Source organism: Zingiber officinale, chromosome 5B (genome assembly GCF_018446385.1).
Source record: "Zingiber officinale cultivar Zhangliang chromosome 5B, Zo_v1.1, whole genome shotgun sequence".
Lineage (NCBI taxonomy): Eukaryota > Viridiplantae > Streptophyta > Magnoliopsida > Zingiberales > Zingiberaceae > Zingiber > Zingiber officinale.
The window spans coordinates 1,423,478-1,440,900 of NC_055995.1; the positions used below are offsets into that span (position 1 = coordinate 1,423,478).

Here is a 17,423-nt window from a genome sequence, read left to right on the forward strand (position 1 = left end):
CAACGTTGTGCTAGTTTCCAAGTCAGGCAACAAATGGTAGGTCTGCATCAACTTCCATGTCTTAAAGAAGGCATGCCCGAAGGACTTCTATCCGTTTCCTAGGATAGATCAAAGGTGGACTCGACGGCAGGATGCGAGCTCATCTGCATGCTCGACGCATATCAAGGATACCACCAAGTGTCGCTCGCCTGGGAGGATCAAGAGAAAGTTAGCTTCATCACAACCGATGGAACATATTGCTACAATGTCATGCCATTCGGACTAAAAAATGTTGGAGTCACCTACCAGAGGCTAATGAATAAGGTGTTCCAACGGTAGATCGATCGTAATATGGAGGTATATGTCAACGACATACTGATTAAATTCCTCTGAGCTGTTGACCTATGTGTAGATATTGACAAGACTTACCGAAAGCTAAGGACATACGGAATAAAGCTGAAATCGAGCAAGTGTCTGTTTGGTACGAAGAGCGGACGCTTCCTGGGCTACATCATAATCGAGCAGGGCATCGAAGTCAATCCGAGTAAGGTCCAAGCTTTGCAGAACATGCCTCCGCCTCGGAACTTGAAGGAAGTTCAAAGGCTGACCAGTCGGATCACGGCATTGTCCATATTCATATCTAAGTCATCTGATCGGAGTATGTCATTCTTCAAGGTGCTTTACCGAGCCACGAAATTCCAATAGGACGCCGAGTGTGGCCGACCGCTGGAGGAGCTGAAGGAATATCTAAACTTGCTGCCTGTATTAGCCAAGCTAGTTGTGGGTGAGCTGCTCTGGATCTACTTGTCATTTAATGAGCAGGCGGTCGGGTCGGCCCTAGTTGGGCAGAATGGCCAAGAGCAACAGCCTGTGTATTTTTTGAGCCACATATTAAAAGATGTTGAGTCCCGCTACACTGGTCTCGAAAAGTTGGCTTATGCATTGGTACTCGTCATACAAAGGCTTCACCCGTACTTCCTAGCGCACTCAATAATAGTGATGACTAACAGCGCTTTGGGGAGAGTTCTTCTCAATCTGGAGGCGTCCAAACGGCTGATTAAGTGGACGACAGAGCTCAGTGAGTTCGACATTCAGTATCAACCCTGATCGACGATTAAGGTTCATGCCCTAGTGGATTTCATCATAGAGGTCTAGAGCGACGAACCGGCAGCAACATCGAAGATATATGTGGACGACTCGTCCACTCGGCAAGGCAGCGGGATCGACATATTGCTTATCTCACCATGGGAGGACCGAATGCAGTTGTCCGTTTGGCTGGACTACCGAGCCACTAACAACAAAGCAGAGTACGAGGCATTTCTGAATTTTAGCTAAAACTTGATTTCAGGAAATCAGAAACTCAATCGATCGGTCGATCGATTGAGGATGCTCAATCAATCAGTTGATCGATTGCATTGGGTTTTCCGTGAATAGAAGCTCTTGGAATCGATCAGCCGATTGATTGAACTTTGTGTGGATCGATCAGTTGATTGATTCAAGTACTTTTCTGAGAACATCCTTACTGAATCGATCAATTGATCGATTGAAAGGCTTCAATCGATTGAGTCCCAACTTCAATCTATTGAAAAAATTGATTTTTGACTGAAATTATCTAATTTCAATCCATTAAACCACGGTTAGACATGTTAACCATCCCTAGCCTTAAGAAATTTTTTTGTGAACATTTAAAGGTAGTTTTCTTGATGAAAATAACAAAGGAATGATCTAAGAAGACTAACTTGAAGTTTAGGATGAGATTGATATTCAATATTGACTCTTGAACCTTAAAACTTCAAATTTTGGATTTCCTAAAGTCTTAGGAATTCCAAGTCATTATTGGTGTAATGAAAAAAATTTTAGAGTGTGTTTTGAGAGGGAACTACTCTTTAAAAACATGAATTCATTTTCCACAAAACTATGGAAGGTTGTAAACTTTCGTTATCGTGAATGCTCAAGGTTGAGCATTGAAAAATAATGGAAGATTAGATATCTTCATTATGGTATGTGAATGCTCTAGGATAAGCATTTGAGGTACAATAAAGGGTATGAGGCCTTCATTGTGGTGTTGTGAACAACGAGTGAGGTTGTTGAACAATGTATGGATAACTCTTCAGACAGAGAGTTTTTAATGTGCTAAAGGGGGAGAATGTAGGATTTAAGTTAGGCCTTCATTACCTAAAAAGAGGGAGTTTATCCTTTGGGGAAGGGAGAGAATGAAGGAACCCCTCATTCATACTTTGGCATGAAGAAGAAGTTAATGTTATGAGATTAGCCTAACTTAAACGTATTATCAAACATAAAAAAGAAAGAGATTGTTGTTACAATTTCTCTAGGTCAAGGTTGACCAGGTTGACTAAGCTTGAATTGACTCAAGCTTAAATCTTGATGTTTGAGTTTTGATCTATGACAATGTATGAAGATTATAGGTGCAATCGTCCATTTGGAGAGATTGTTAGAGTAATTCTCCTCTGGTCAATTTGACTAGTTTGTTAGAGTAATACTCTGTTCATGAGATCCATGAATGTAGCTGGAGCATTGGTCATGCCAAAGGGCATGACTACGAACTCGTAGTGTCCGTATCTGGTTCTGAATGCTGTCTTGGGTATATCCCTTTCCTTAACCTTCACCTGATGATAACCTGATCTGAGATCTATCTTAGAGAACACTGCTGCTCCCTTCAGCTGGTCGAACAGGTCATCGATTATGGGAAGGGGATACCTGTTCTTGATCGTGACTTGGTTCAGTGATCTGTAGTCTATGCACAGTCGCATGCTTCCATCCTTCTTCTTCACGAACAATACAGGCGCTCCCCATGGTGAATGACTCGGGCGTATGAAACCCTTGTCAAGCAGCTCCTGTAGTTGCTCCTGAAGTTCTTTCAGTTCTGCTGGAGCCATGCGATAAGGCGCTTTGGAGATAGGATTTGTACCGGGAATGAGCTCTATCTCAAAGTCAATCTCCCTGTCTGGTGCTAAGCCTGGTAACTCTTCAGGGAAGATTGCTAGGTAGTCACATACGACTCGAACCTCTGCTAGCTGTTGGTTATTGTCCTGGCTGGCGTTGACTACGTGTGCTAGGAATCCTGTACATCCTGAATCCAGTAGCTTCTGTGCTTTCATAGCTGAGAGAAATTTCTTGGCCTTTCTCTTTGGTTCCCCGCTGTATTCAAATTGCACTGCTGCATCAGGTTGGAAGATAACTTTCTGTTTACGGCACTCTATGGTAGCACCGTATCTGATCAGAAAATCCATTCCAAATATAACGTCATAGTCGGTCATGTCTAGCACTATCAGATCACAAAAGAGCTCTCTGTCTGCTATAATGACCGGCACTGCTCTGAGCTAGTGCGTGGATGCCATAATCTCTCCTGAAGGTAGTGTCGTCAAAAACTGACCACTGAGTACCTCTGAGGGTATTTCTAATTTTTCGGAGAACATCCTGGCTATATATGAATGGGTTGCCCCAGTATCAAATAGAACAGTAGCACTATACTGTAAAATGCTAATCTGACCTGTGACGACTGTCGAGGCATTGGCTACGTCCTCTCTGGTGAGTGAGTAGATCCTCGCATTCGCCGTAGCTGGAGGGGCTTCTAATCTGCCCTGGCTGATAAGTGGACCTTCTAGAGCGGCCTGCATCTGATATAACTGAGCTGGCTGGCCTGCATACTAAATCTGCTGTGGCTGAGGAAGACCGGTCTTGTTCGGGCACTGCTTGGCCATGTGCCCTTCTTGTCCACATTCAAAGCATCCTCGTGTGCCCTTGCGACAAACCCCTGGGTGGAATTTCCCACAAGTAGCACACTTTGGATAACTGGGTCGCTTGCTAGATGGTCCTCCTTTTGGGTCACTCCCTGATTTGCGCTTGCTGTTGGAGTTCCCTTTCCAGTTAGAGTTGTGGCCTTGCTGTTTTTGAGTGTGAGAGTTTCCTTGGCCCTTGGACTCTGAGGAGACTTGCTTCTGCTGCTTTATGCTGTTCTGGTAATGTTCTGTGGTCAAGGCACTGCTCACTAACTCCTCTGAGGTTTGTGGCCTATGTATGCCACCAGCCACGTTCACTGCTATCTCTGGCCTCAGCATCTTGAGCATCAACCGGATTCGTTCCTTCTCTGTGCTGACTAGCTCTGGGCATAGACGAGCCAACCTATTGATCTCTCCACGACTTCCTTGGGGTTGCAGCTTGACGAAACTCAGTGAACTCGTCGTAGTGGCGGTTTGTAACCCGTATGTGAAAGAATTCCTCGAAGAATTCCTTCTCGAAGTCAGCCCATGACATCTGATTCACTGGGTGCTTCATTCTGATTATTTCCCACCACATGCGTGCATCTCCTGTCAGGCAGAAGGAGACACACTTCACATTTTCGTGTTCCGGCCAGTCTAGAAGCTCCATCGTGCTCTCCAGTGTTTTAAATCAGGCTTGTGCATCCCATGGTTCACTAGTGCCTGAGAAGTTCTCTGACTTGACTCGCTGCCACTGGATCAGATAGACTTCCTTTCTTGGCTCAGCTGGTGGGACTGCTAGTGCTGGTACTGGTGCTGGCGCTGGCGCTGCAGGCTGGGCTGATGGAACCTCTAATACTTCTGGAGTCGTCAGATTCGGTTCTGGGGTGACTGTGGGGGTACTCTGCTGATTAGCCTTTAAGGTGGCTATTTCCTGTTGTTGTTCAGCTAGCTGCTGCTGTAACTGAGCCACTAATGCTGTAAGGTCTGGGGGAGGCATTGAACTGCCTGCCTCTTGCTGGGGCTCAGTAGCTAGTGCCCTTCTAGCTAGGCGTCCTCGTGCCATTGCTAAAGACATGGAGAACAAAACATGAATAACTATTACAATCATAATTGTATAACTATTGCTATCATGTTATATACTATCACATACTAACAGGCATCAATTATTTATAAACATGAACTATAACAAGAAAGCAAGAAACATAAATAAAGTAGAGGTATTCTTACTTGGAAGCTGTAGGTTCAATGCTGATGTGTGTGTAGGAAGTATGGAACACTGCTCTGATACCACTCTGTAACGACCCGCCTCCTACTGACTAGGCTGCGAGGTCGGTCGCTACAGTTATGCTGCGCTGGACTATTAATGCGGAATGAAAACTGGCTAATTTAAAATTTTACTGAACTAAATGCTGTAAAGTAAGATAATCTATGCCTCTCGGATGGCCTGCTAGCTTTAATCAGGCACTTCAATCGATCCATAAATCGATTGGGCTGTCGGATCGATCCCGTGATCGATCCAGCTTGTTACTGGCACGGTACAACTCTCTGGATCGGTCGGCAGACCGATCCATATGCTCCCTCGCCTCTGTATACGGCTGGATCGGTCTACCAACCGATCCAGGAGTACCCTGATCGGTCGGCTGACCGATCAGTGAGCGTCGGTAATCTCTGTTCGCACAATGGATCGGTCGGCTGACCGATCCATAACAGAGGCCAACTCTCTGTTCGCGCATGGATCGGTCAGCTGACCGATCCAGCGGCACAACCCACTCCCTGATCGGTCTGTAGACCGATCAGAGTTCTGATTTCGGCCTGAAACTCTGATTTCAGCACTTAGGCGTGCCAAAATCTCACATATGAGTTATACACTACATGAGAAACATTCTAATATCATGAAACTAGTATTCTAAACTTAACATGACACATAGTTCACTGGTTCGTAGCATTACACAACTAAACGTGCATGAAAGTAAAACACTAAAGAGTTTTACGGTTTAAACTTGCTAAGTCCCCTAAGAATCTTTTATTCCAGTTCCTGCCACACACACCATCTCTGCATTGGCCTCCAGCTTCCTCTGCTAGTCCATTTTCCTTTTACCTGTATCTGCAGTATAAGGAAAATAGTATCTGTAAGCTAAAAAACTTAGTAAGAAACCATCTACCTCACTAAAACATGCATACGATGCAAATATGATTTTAAATCATGCTGTTTGAAAGGACATGCTAAGTATACTGAATAAACTAAATATGGCATGGCATATAAGCATACAATCATGGCATATCTAAAGCTGAACATGATATCAATCACATGGTATCAATGAAGAACTAAGCTGATACTAAAAACTGAGCTACTGCTAGGACTGTACTGAGTTCACGAACTAATTTGTGAAAGGTTGAAAACCATATACATATAGTAAGTGAAAATACTAAACATGCTGCTGATGGGCCCTGACAACTGTACTTGCTGTGCGCGCATCCCTAACTAGACCCGGGTTTGCAAGTCCCAAATTTAGTAGGGTTAACTAGGTTATCTAAACCTAGGGACGACTGTGGGAGTCCAACCCAATGGATATCTGATCCAGTACAGTGCCACTGAAAATAAAATACTGAAATAGTTAATACTATTTTGCTGAATCTAGGTTATCTGAACCTAGAACTAGGTTGTTGAACCTAGAGGCGACTGTGGGAGCCCACCCATTGGACCGTAGTCCCATATAAGCTAAAATAAACTAATTTACTGATTTAAATGCTTCTAATGCATTTAACTGAGCTATTAAAATGCCTAATTTGCATTTTAACTTAACTAGCTATTTTATCGAACACCTAGTGTGCCCCAACTCTCCCCTCTATTAGGGAGACCACTTCTAGGCACCCGACAACGTCTAGGAACCCCCACTGAAGAGGGAATACGTGTCCGACCCATCTAGAAGTACTCACTAAATCCCTAAATCTGCGAGGAGGGTCAAATTCACCCTATGCGTCGATAAAAACTGCATATAGCTAAACTAGTGCGTATAAAACCAAACGGAGCTACTTATACCGCAGGTGAGGGGTTTCTTACCTTGTGTGCTAGATTTCTTACAAATCTAATCGCTAGAAATTCCGGTGGAGACGACTTCTCGACGATTCGCTCGCGTCTACGTGTTCTTCTCGCGAAGGGAAACGTCCTTGTGCTGAAATCGTCGCCGGAAAGTGACCTTGGGGCCCTAGGGAGAGAACCCTAGGTCTCCTTGTGGTTGGCGCCGAGAGAGGGAGGAGAGGGAGAGGTGGCGTCGGTGAGTTAGGGTGAGGAGAAGAAAGTTGCCGAACCAAGTTTTAAAAATAAACCAAACTCCAACTTAAATTTCCTATTTATACTAAGTAATTAATTCGGCCAACCCAATTATAAATATAATTGATTCCCTTTCCTTTCAGCACGGCCCTGCTGGGTTCACCGGTTACTAAGGCTAATTAAAGGTTTAACGGACCCGAGAGGTCCCGGGTTTGATTCCCGCTTAAGCCATTTTACTTTTCTAATAATTTTTGCTACTTTCGCTATTCGGAAAATTCCGGAAAAATATCTAATAATTCATAAAAATCATAGAATATTTCTAAAAATAATTTGAGAATTTTCGGGCATTACAGACCTAGTAAGTGAAGCTACGCAAATGACCTAGTGAGTGAAGTAAGTGAAGCTAGGTAGTGAAAAAATCCTGGTGAGTGAAGTCAGGTGAAAGACCTAGTGAGTGAAACTAGGCAGTGAGAAAATCCTGGCAAATTAAGTCAGGTGAAAGTCTTAATGAGTAAAGTCAGACATGTGGAAATCCAGGTGGATCTAGGGTGACCAGACACATGGTGTTTGGAAGTTTAAGTGGGTTATGGAGGATTAGACATTTGGTACGAGATGGTAAGTCCAAGTGAGTCAAGGTTGACCGGACACTTAGCACGGCTAGAAAGGTCTAAGTGGGTCAAAGGATTGACCGGACATTTGGTAACGAAGTCCCAGTAGGTCAGGGTTGACCAGATGCTAGGTATAAGTGAATCCTAACAGGTTACGGTAGACCGGATATTGGGTTTGAGACCCTAGACTTGAGTTAGTCAAGTTAGGGTTGGTCAATCGATCAACCGATCAATCGAACCAGAGCCCAGTTGATCGATTGAGAGAACTTTGTGAGAAAGGACAACCCAATTAATCAGTCGATCGATTGGGGCTACGCCAATCGATCAACCGATAGATTGGAGGCCACTCACGCGAAGAGGATAGTGTACTCCCCAATCGATCAACCGATACTCCAATCGATCGGTCGATCGATTGGGGCTTATTTCTCATGAGATTGTGAGGTATCCTGAATCGATTGGTGAATCGATTCAGGGTTTATCTGCGAGAGCACAGAGACGCTCTGAATCGATCGATCGATTGATCAAAACCTCCCCAATCAATTAGTTAATCGATTGGGATATGATCATTGCGCAAGTTGCGAGGTTTGGATGACTAGGATCGCGCAGATCTAACGTGACAATCGATTGGGAGCATGCTCAATCGATTGGGAGCCTAGATTGCGGAGTATAAAGGCGATAGTGAGGTTCAAATACAAGACCGCTCACACGACACTTCTCCCATTTTCTTCCGCCAATTCTTGTAGTTGCTTGGAGCAAGGTCCTGCTGTATTTTCAAGCATCAAGAGGCAATCTTCATCAACAAGATCAAGCGAGAAGAAGGTTTTATCTGTAATCTTGTGTATTTACTTCTTGTTTGAGTTGCATTTTATTGTTGAGTCTTGTACGAGGTTTCTCCACCTCCGGTTGTTCCGAGAAGGAGAGTTTACGGTGTATGGATCCTTGGATTAATCATCTGTTCTTGAGATGGATACCAAGTAAATCCTTGTGTTAGCATTGGAAGCTTGCTTCGAGCCTATTCTGCTGCAAATCAACATCTACGAAGCAAGCGAACGAGTGCAAGAAGTTATTCACCCCCCGTCTAGCTCCTGAAGTGACCCAACAAACTATGTATTTGGTCATTTTCTTATTCTATGATATGTTTATACCTTGTTCTTATTTGATTGAATGTGTATAATGTGTGTGCTATTGGATGTCGGGGTTTGGTCACTATGAAAGGGAAATGCTTTAGATTGTATAACCATTGGTCCTCACGTGATAGGGGGTAACATTTTAAGCGGACTTTTTAGAGTCATTAACTTGAAAATGGGCTAATTCTTTACAAGGGAGGGCTATAATTCTTTGCCAGGAATAGCAAACTATTGATTAATGGGTTTTCTTCAAGTTAGTGTTAGGAAGTAGATTGTGTAATCTAGACTGTATGACCATTGATCCTCACATGATAGGGGGTAACATTTTAAGTGGACTTTCTAATATTACCTTTTTACTTAATAACATTGAAATTAGGGTAAACATTTCGATACTACCTTCACGGGATTGTATCGGTAATTTGATTATAATCCCTACAAGTATGTAAACATGGAGGTAGGAAAGTAAACAATACTTGGGGACATCAACTAGCTTTATAATAAAATCGAAGTCCTAAAATCGTTCCCCCCAATTTCATCTTCTCCCTTTAACCACTTGCCTTCTCTTAACTCCTTCTGCTCTAGGCCCTCTCTCAAACCTTCTCCTCTTACTCTCTCAACTCTTTCTCATTCTCTCTCAATCTTTTGTTTTCGTGACCAAACACAACTCTGATCTTCTAGATAACCAGTTTTGCAAACTCAACTAGTTCTTAATTGATAGTTCTTATAGATTCGATATTTTATTACTTGACAATAGAATCGTGCACTTGTGATTTTCCACATCAACGAGTTTATAATTTCGTGTATGAAACTTAGAACCAGGATTTCTCACCATATCTCCCTTCTACATACTCATACGTTTCATCTCATTTCAAATTTTTAGAAATCCAAGTCTCTTAGATCCATCAATGAATTTTGCTCAAAACTCATTAATGGACCTAGACAGATCTAATCGAACTCATTTCAACTACTATGTGAATGCTCAAGGTTGAGCATTGGAAAACAACGGAAGATTGGATATCTTCATTATGGTATGTGAATGCTCTAGGATAAGCATTTGAGGCACAATGAAGGGTATGAGACCTTCATTGTGGTGTTGTGAACAACGAGTGAGGTTGTTGAACAATGTGTGGATAACTCTTCAGACGGAGAGTTTTTAATGTGTGCTAAAGGAGGAGAATATAGGATTTAAGTTAGGCTTTCATTACCTAAAAAGGGGGAGTTTATCCTTTGGGAAAAGGAGAGAATGAAGGAAACTCTCATTCATACTTTGACATGAAGAAGAAGTTGATGTTATGAGATTAGCCTAACTTAAACGTATTATCAAACATCAAAAAGAGAGAGATTGTTGTTACAATTTCTCTAGGTCAAGGTTGACCAGGTTGACTAAGTTTGAATTGACTCAAGCTTAAGTCTTGATGTTTGATTTTTGATATATGACAATGTATGGAGATTATAGGTGCAATCGTCCATTTAGAGAGATTGTTAGAGCAATTCTTCTCTGGTCAATGTTTGACCAGTTTGGTGTGAAGAAGAATCAAGTATGTTAAGGTTGACTAGATACTTAATTGAGAAGTCCTAACTGAAAGTTAGGGAAGGACAAGTCCAACGGGGAGGTTGGCAGATGATGAAAATCCAAATGGGTCAGTGTTAACCGGATACTTGGTGTGGAAAGTCCTGGTGAGTGAGGTCAAACAGATGGAAAGTCTTAATGAGTGAAGCTAGACAGTTGGAAAGTCCTGGTGAGTGAAGCTAGGTAGATGAAAAATCCTGATAAGTGAAGCCAGGTGAATGACCTAGTAAGTGAAGCTATGCAAATGACCTAGTGAGTGAAGTAAGGTAGTGGAAAAAATCCTAGTGAGTGAAGACAGGTAAAAATCCTAGTGAGTGAAGACAGGTAAAAATCCTAGTGAGTAAAGCTAGGTAGTGAGAAAATCCTGGCGAATGAAGCCAGGTGAAAGTCTCGATGAGTGAAGTCAGACATGTGAAAATCCAGGTGGATCTAGGGTGACCAGACACTTGGTGTTTGGAAGTCTAAGTGGGTTATGGAGGATTAGACATTTGGTACAAGACGGTATGTAACGACCCGACTCCTCGGGCCCTTGGGCGGCCACACTGGCGGCCCATTTGGCGGTCCCTTGGGTGGCCCAACTGGCGACCCCTTATGTCGTCGACCAATGACCCTCGACCGTGCCGTTACTCACTAGGTCTTCCCACCCCTGACCAGTGGATTTTTGTCTTCCCCATGATTCGAACTCTAGACCTCCAGGCTAAGTACTAGAGTTTATGAATCCTAGTAGCCAAGTGAGCCAGTTGGGCCGCCCAAGGGACCGCCAAATGGGCCGCCAGTGTGGCCGCCCAAGGGGCCGAGGGGTTACAATAAAAAGACGCCTTTTTATTGTAACGATCAGACTCCTGGCCCCTTGGGGGCCCAACTGGCGACCCATTTGGTGATCCCTTAGGCGGCCCAACTGGCGGTCCAACTGGCGACCCCTTATGTCATCGACCGACGACCTTCGGCCGTGTCGTTACTCACTAGGTCTTCCCACCCCTGGCTAGTGGATTTTTATCTTCCCCAGGATTCGAACTCTATACCACCAAGCTAAGTACTAGAGTTTATGAATCCTGGTAGCCAAGTGAGCCTGGCCAGGATTCATAAACTCTAGTACTTAACCTGGAGGTTTGGAGTTCGAATCTAGGGGAAGGCAAAAATCCACTGGCCAAGGATGGGAAGACCTAGTGAGTAACGACACGACCGAGGGTCGTCGATCGACGACATAAGGGGTCGCCAAGGTTTATCGTGAATGCTCAAGGTTGAGCATTGGAAAACAATGGAAGATTGGATATCTTCATTATGGTATGTGAATGCTCTAGGATAAGCATTTGAGGCACAATAAAGGGTATGAGACCTTCATTGTGGTGTTGTGAAAGGAGAGAATGAAGGAAACTCTCATTCATACTTTGACATGAAGAAGAAGTTGATGCCATGGGATTAGCCTAACTTAAACGTATTATCAAACATCAAAAAGAGATAGATTGTTGTAATCTTGTGATTTACTTCTTGTTTGAGTTGCATCTTATTGTTGAGTCTTGTACGAGGTTTCTCCACCTCCGGTTATTCCGAGAAGGAGAGTTTACGGTGTATGGATCCTTGGATTAATCACCTCTTCTCGAGATGGATACCAAGTAAATCCTTGTGTTAGCATTGGAAGCTTCTCCCCAATTTCATCTTCTCCCTTTAACCACTTGCCTTCTCTTGACTCCTTCTGCTCTAGGCCCTCTCTAAAACCTTCTCCTCTTGCTCTCTCAACTCTCTCTCAACCTTTTGTTTTCGTGACCAAACACAACTCTGGTCTCCTAGATAACTAACTTTGCAAATTCAACTAGTTCTTAATTAATAATCCTTATAGATTCGATATTTTATTACTTGACAATAGAATCATGCACTTCCGATTTTCCACATTAACGAGTTTATAATTTCATGTAAGTGACTTAGAACCAAGATTTCTCACTATATCTCCCTTCTACACACTCGTACGTTTCATCTCATTTCAAGTTTTTAGGAATCCAAGTCTCTTAGATCCATCAATGAATTTTGCTCAAAACTCATTAATAAACCCAGAGAGATCTAATCCAACTCATTTCAACTACTATGCATTTATTTGGTGAACCCAAGTCCAAATAAGCTCTTATTTACTATTTTAAGATCCTGCTAATAATGTTTAAAACAATTTGAAACTTTAATGATACTGTAATATTGATCTTCATAAATTAGTACCATAGCGATATTGATATTTAAAATGTGGTGTTAATTTGTAAAGATCAACACTAAAGTAATTTTTATTTTATAATTTTTATTAATAGTATCAGTTTTATTAATTTCATTTTATTATTCTTTTATAATTAGATATTAGAAATAGAAGATATTAAAAGATAGGAAAAGTATTAAAATTAAAAATAAATAAATTTAGGGTGCTGTCCAACTTAAATTAATTTTAGAGAATTTATTTTCGAGGAAAGAGAAAGGCGAAAAAGTAAGAAAGATTAAATGTGAGGAAAGACAGAAATAGAAGTAGAAAGGTGTAAAATTGAAATCGCCTTTGGAGAAGAATTAATCAAACTCGGATCTTCCTTCTGGGTAAAACCAAACGCTAAGCATTCCCTTTGGAAATTTCAGAAACAACGGAGACAATTTCAGCATCTCACTTTACGTCTTCCTCGTGGAAAATATACGACTCGCTGTCTAATCGATCTATCTACGCGAAAAATCAAACGACAGCTTTTGGAACCGATAAGTCCATGTGTGCGCACGAGATTGCAGACGGCGAAGTTGCCGCGGCGATAAGGCTGTCAGTGGAACCGCCGCTGCTTTCGTAACGCCACGCATCCTACCAAGGCGGAAGAAAAAGATCCGAGGAAAATATTTTTGAAATCGAAATTTTTCTGCCTTTTCTTTTCCCCGTGAATTCGACCAGCCATGTCATCTTCAGCCCCGGGCGCCGAACAAGTGTCCGACAGCTTTGCATCGACAAGTGGCGCGAATTAATTCCCGATTTCTTGGATATTTTCAGCCCATCGAAAGACTGTACTGCACTACTGCTGATGGTATTATGGTTAAATATCAATATTTGATTAATTTGATTCATAAATTAATTGAATTAATTAAAAATTAATTTAATATTAATTAATCAAATCAAATTAAAATTTTATTAAAATTGAATTAATTAAATTAATTTAAAATAATAATAATAAATTATATAAAATTAATATCAAATTAATCGAATATCTTACCGATAAAAGAACAGCAACTGCAGTGAACTGTCTCTCCAATTCCCTCTGCCACACGACACCATGAATCGGATGCAGGTGGCATGTGCATAAAGGGGATGATGAAGAACTCAGTTGGCATCTGAGCTTGGATTTCCGTTTCTCTCACTCCACTCCTTTTCCATGTCCCGGTACCAATAATATCTGCTTTAATGTGTTCTTCCTCAGCTAGAAAGATTTCATTTCACTTCTTTTCTTGTTTCTGCATTGAATGCATCTATTACTACCGTAAAAAATACAGTTATAATTAGAGGCGCCTCCGGATGGATCCAGCAGACGCACCGGAGATGGCGCGGCAAGCTCCGAGCCCCAGAGCATCATCCGAGGCCGTGCCGGTCGCCGACGGCGGCCTGATCTCCGGGAAGAAGTCGGTCGGGTCTTCGCCGGGGAAGAAGGCCGGGTGCCACCTCAGACAGACGAGGAGCGGGCAGGTGATGAAGATGGACTCGGAAGAGGTCGGCAGCGGAGCAAGCCTGAGCCGAGCCTCCAGCGCGAGCTTGGGCTTCTCCTTCTCGTTCACCGGCTTCACCGCCCTCCCTGAAGACATAGTCTCTGATATCAGAGCTTTCCGTGAAATCGAAAACAGTAATTCAATTCATCCAAGATCAAGAACGGCTTTCCATTCCTCTGTTCATTACTTTTGGCTTGCAGGAGCTGATCTGGAGTCTGGAGAAACTAGGAGAAAGATGATGGCAGAGCCAACTTATCCAATATATCTTAAGGTAGTAGTAATATTAATTGCTCAATCATTCATACGGAGGCAGCCATCTTTTAATTACGTTGTGTTGTATGCAGTTTACGGATGTTGGATACAAAGTTCTTGAGAAAAGAATAACGAGTAGCACAGAGAAAGATATTCTCCGAGGAATTACAGGTTCAGCTAGGCCTGGAGAACTCTTGGCCCTAATGGGGCCTTCGGGCAGTGGGAAAACTTCACTCCTCAGTCTCCTTGGTGGAAGAATTACTGGTAATATTATTCGAGGATCCATCAGTTACAATGATGAACCGTATTCCAAGTCCCTGAAGGGCAGGTAAACAGAGAAGAACATGCTCGATCTCTTCTTCTATGATTTCACCTCACAATCTCTGTTTCAGGATTGGGTTCGTCACGCAGGATGATGTTCTGTTTGCGCATCTCACTGTAAGAGAGACATTAACGTACGCCGCTTTGCTAAGGCTGCCGAAGACAATGACGAGACAGCAGAAGGAAGAAAGGGCGATGAACGTTATCACTGAGCTGGGGCTTCAGAGGTGCCAAGATACGATCATTGGTGGATCCTTTACTAGAGGAGTGTCAGGTGGGGAGAGGAAGAGAGTGTGCATTGGGAATGAGATCCTTGTCAATCCTTCCCTGCTCTTCCTCGATGAGCCTACGTCTGGTCTCGATTCAACAACAGCCCTGAGGATTGTTCGAGTGCTGACTGAGATAGCTGAGGTGATTTTGTAGTTTTGATCTCTCCCTTATGATCACTATGCATCTCATGAACATGTATCTGCTGCAGTCGGGCAAAACGGTGGTGACGACGATTCATCAACCATCTAGTAGGCTCTTTCATAGCTTCGATAAGCTGATTCTGCTGGGAAAGGGTAGCTTGCTCTACTTTGGGAGGGCATCGAAGGCCATGTCTTACTTTTCGTCCATTGGATTTTCTCCTCTGATAGCAATGAGCCCGGCAGAGTTCATAGTAGATCTCGCAAACGGCAACACCAATGATGTCACAATACCGGCGGAGTTGGAGGTCAAAGGGCGGCCGGGAGAATCAGATTGGGACGGCAGAAGTGGCAAGCTATCTCCGGAAGATGTGCATGAGGTAAAAATTTGATTTTGCATCCATTGTATTTTATAGAACAGACAAACTAATGAGAAGGACTCCAATGGAACAGTATCTGGTAAAGACTTATGAAACGAGAGTCGCCGAGAAGAAGAAGAAGAAGAAAACTCTGGCTCCGCTTCCGATAAGCGAAGACTTGAAGGCTAGAGTTTCATCGTCGCGGAGAAGAGATTGGGGAGCAAACTGGTGGCAGCAATACTCCATTCTCTTCTGGAGAGGGTTGAAGGAACGAAGGCATGATTATTTGAGTTGGATGAGGATCACTCAAGTTCTTACCATTGCAGTGATCCTTGGATTGCTCTGGTGGCAATCAAACACTAGGACTATCAGAGATTTAGAAGATCAAGTATTCATTTTTACTTTCTTTTAAACAAGTTTCGAATATGCTTTTTTCTAATTTGCCATTCCAATTGAGCTGTTTCAGGCAGGCTTGCTGTTCTTCATATCTGTCTTCTGGGGCTTCTTTCCTGTGTTCACAGCGATCTTCACATTCCCTCAAGAAAGAGTGATGTTGAACAAAGAAAGAGCAGTCGACATGTACAGGCTGAGCGCATACTTCATGGCGAGGACGACGAGCGATCTTCCACTCGAGCTCTTCCTCCCTGTAATATTTCTGCTGATTGTCTACTTCATGGCGGGACTGAGGCTCAGCATTCCTCACTTCTTTCTCAATATGCTCGTGGTGTTCCTCACCATCATTGCTGCTCAGGGCCTAGGGCTGGCCATTGGTGCTTCGATCATGAACATCAAGAAGGCAACGACTCTAGCTTCAGTAACAGTGATGACATTCATGCTGGCCGGAGGATTCTTTGTGAAGGTAAGCAGTCTGGTGTGGGTGCTAATGATCATTCATGCCATAAACTCTCCGTGACACTACTGCAAATTTTGCTCTTTCTGCAGAGAGTTCCTGGATTCATTGCCTGGCTCCGTTTCCTGTCGTTTAACTATCACTCCTACAGACTGCTACTCAAGGTTCAGTACGACCACGTACCTCCCTCTCTAGATGCCCCCGAACTCGACAATGGCGTTAAGGAAGTCGCAGTGATGATCGCCATGGTGTTTGCTTACAGATTCTTGGCATATGTGTCCTTGAGAAGAATGGAGATGGCCAAGTGAAAAAAAAAAGATTAAATCGCCTTTTTCTTTAATTTCTTAGCTGTTGATCCAGAGCATTTTATAAGAACAACAGAGGAAAATGCTCGATCGAGTCTGACTTTGTAAATTATTGAAGTTCTAAGCTTTTGGAATGAATATAAAATCCACCATTAATTATCTTGAATTACAGTGCGCCTCATCAGAGTTTTGGGAGGTTTTCTTAGGAGATCGATCTGTTTTTTTTTTTTTTTTTTTCCTTTCTTTCTTTTAATATTTTAGCCCCAAATTAACCAAAATGAACAACCAAATTCACAATCAGATCTCCAAAAGATCTGAATAGAAAATTGAAAAAGAAAAAGAAAAGAAAACTGTATAAACTACCAGAAAGTAAATTAGCTACGGATGATCAAGCTAAGGCTGCTTGTTCTGGGTGTAGATGTAGTCTGTGTGCGCTGCAAGAGTTCTCCTCATCAGGCACTCTTCCTCTCCTTCTCCCGCACACTCTTCATCCAGTGCCTGATCCACAGAACAAGATCAAAGCCACAGTATCAAAAAGCAGAGAAATTTCTCGGAAATCACAACGCGCGCACCTCTGTTTTCTGCTGCTCATCGCTTCGCCATGGATCTGCCGCTGCTGCCTGCCTGAGGGAGGCATGGAGCAAGAGAAGAGAGAGAACGAGGAAAGCTGCGAACTTCGACATCATTTCTTGGCTGAAGAAGCAAGATGTGCTGTTGAATCAGGAATTAAAGCAGGAGGATCGAGAAGTGGGAGAGGAGGATTAAATACAGTAGGGTGTGATTGGAGTTGATGATTAAATTAAGAGAAAATTTTGTTTTTGCCTCTAACAGTTTGGTTACTTCTTAGCAATGCCATCCACACTTTTGACGCAGGACTTCGATTTCTTTTAAAGGTTTCCTTTTCTGAAAAGATTTTTTTTTTATCAAATAAAAATTGACATTTATAT

General features: G+C 42.8%; 1 protein-coding gene across 2 annotated transcripts; it reads left to right on the plus strand.

Moving 5' to 3' along the window:
* Positions 1-13,523: 13,523 nt before the first annotated feature.
* On the plus strand, positions 13,524-16,639 carry LOC121983859 (ABC transporter G family member 22-like). Of its 2 annotated transcripts, XM_042536517.1 has the most exons (9): positions 13,524-13,662; positions 13,773-14,116; positions 14,183-14,253; positions 14,327-14,562; positions 14,627-14,966; positions 15,034-15,342; positions 15,416-15,709; positions 15,788-16,180; positions 16,264-16,639. In XM_042536517.1, the coding sequence occupies exons 2-9, from the start codon at positions 13,795-13,797 to the stop codon at positions 16,477-16,479; spliced, it is 2,181 nt and encodes a 726-aa protein (XP_042392451.1). In that variant the 5' UTR covers positions 13,524-13,662; positions 13,773-13,794; the 3' UTR covers positions 16,480-16,639. The 2 variants fall into 2 exon arrangements, with proteins under 2 accessions (XP_042392451.1, XP_042392450.1); XM_042536516.1 differs by having other exon boundaries at positions 13,773-14,253.
* The last annotated feature ends 784 nt before the right edge of the window (positions 16,640-17,423 follow it).

Bases quoted from the DNA above. Each gene is read 5' to 3' on its own strand.
- LOC121983859 (XM_042536516.1), top strand. From the start codon at position 13,795: ATGGATCCAGCAGACGCACCGGAGATGGCGCGGCAAGCTCCGAGCCCC. The intron at 15,343-15,415 runs GTAAAAATTTGA...CCAATGGAACAG, and splicing joins CTCCGGAAGATGTGCATGAG to TATCTGGTAAAGACTTATGA. The intron at 16,181-16,263 runs GTAAGCAGTCTG...CTCTTTCTGCAG, and splicing joins CCGGAGGATTCTTTGTGAAG to AGAGTTCCTGGATTCATTGC.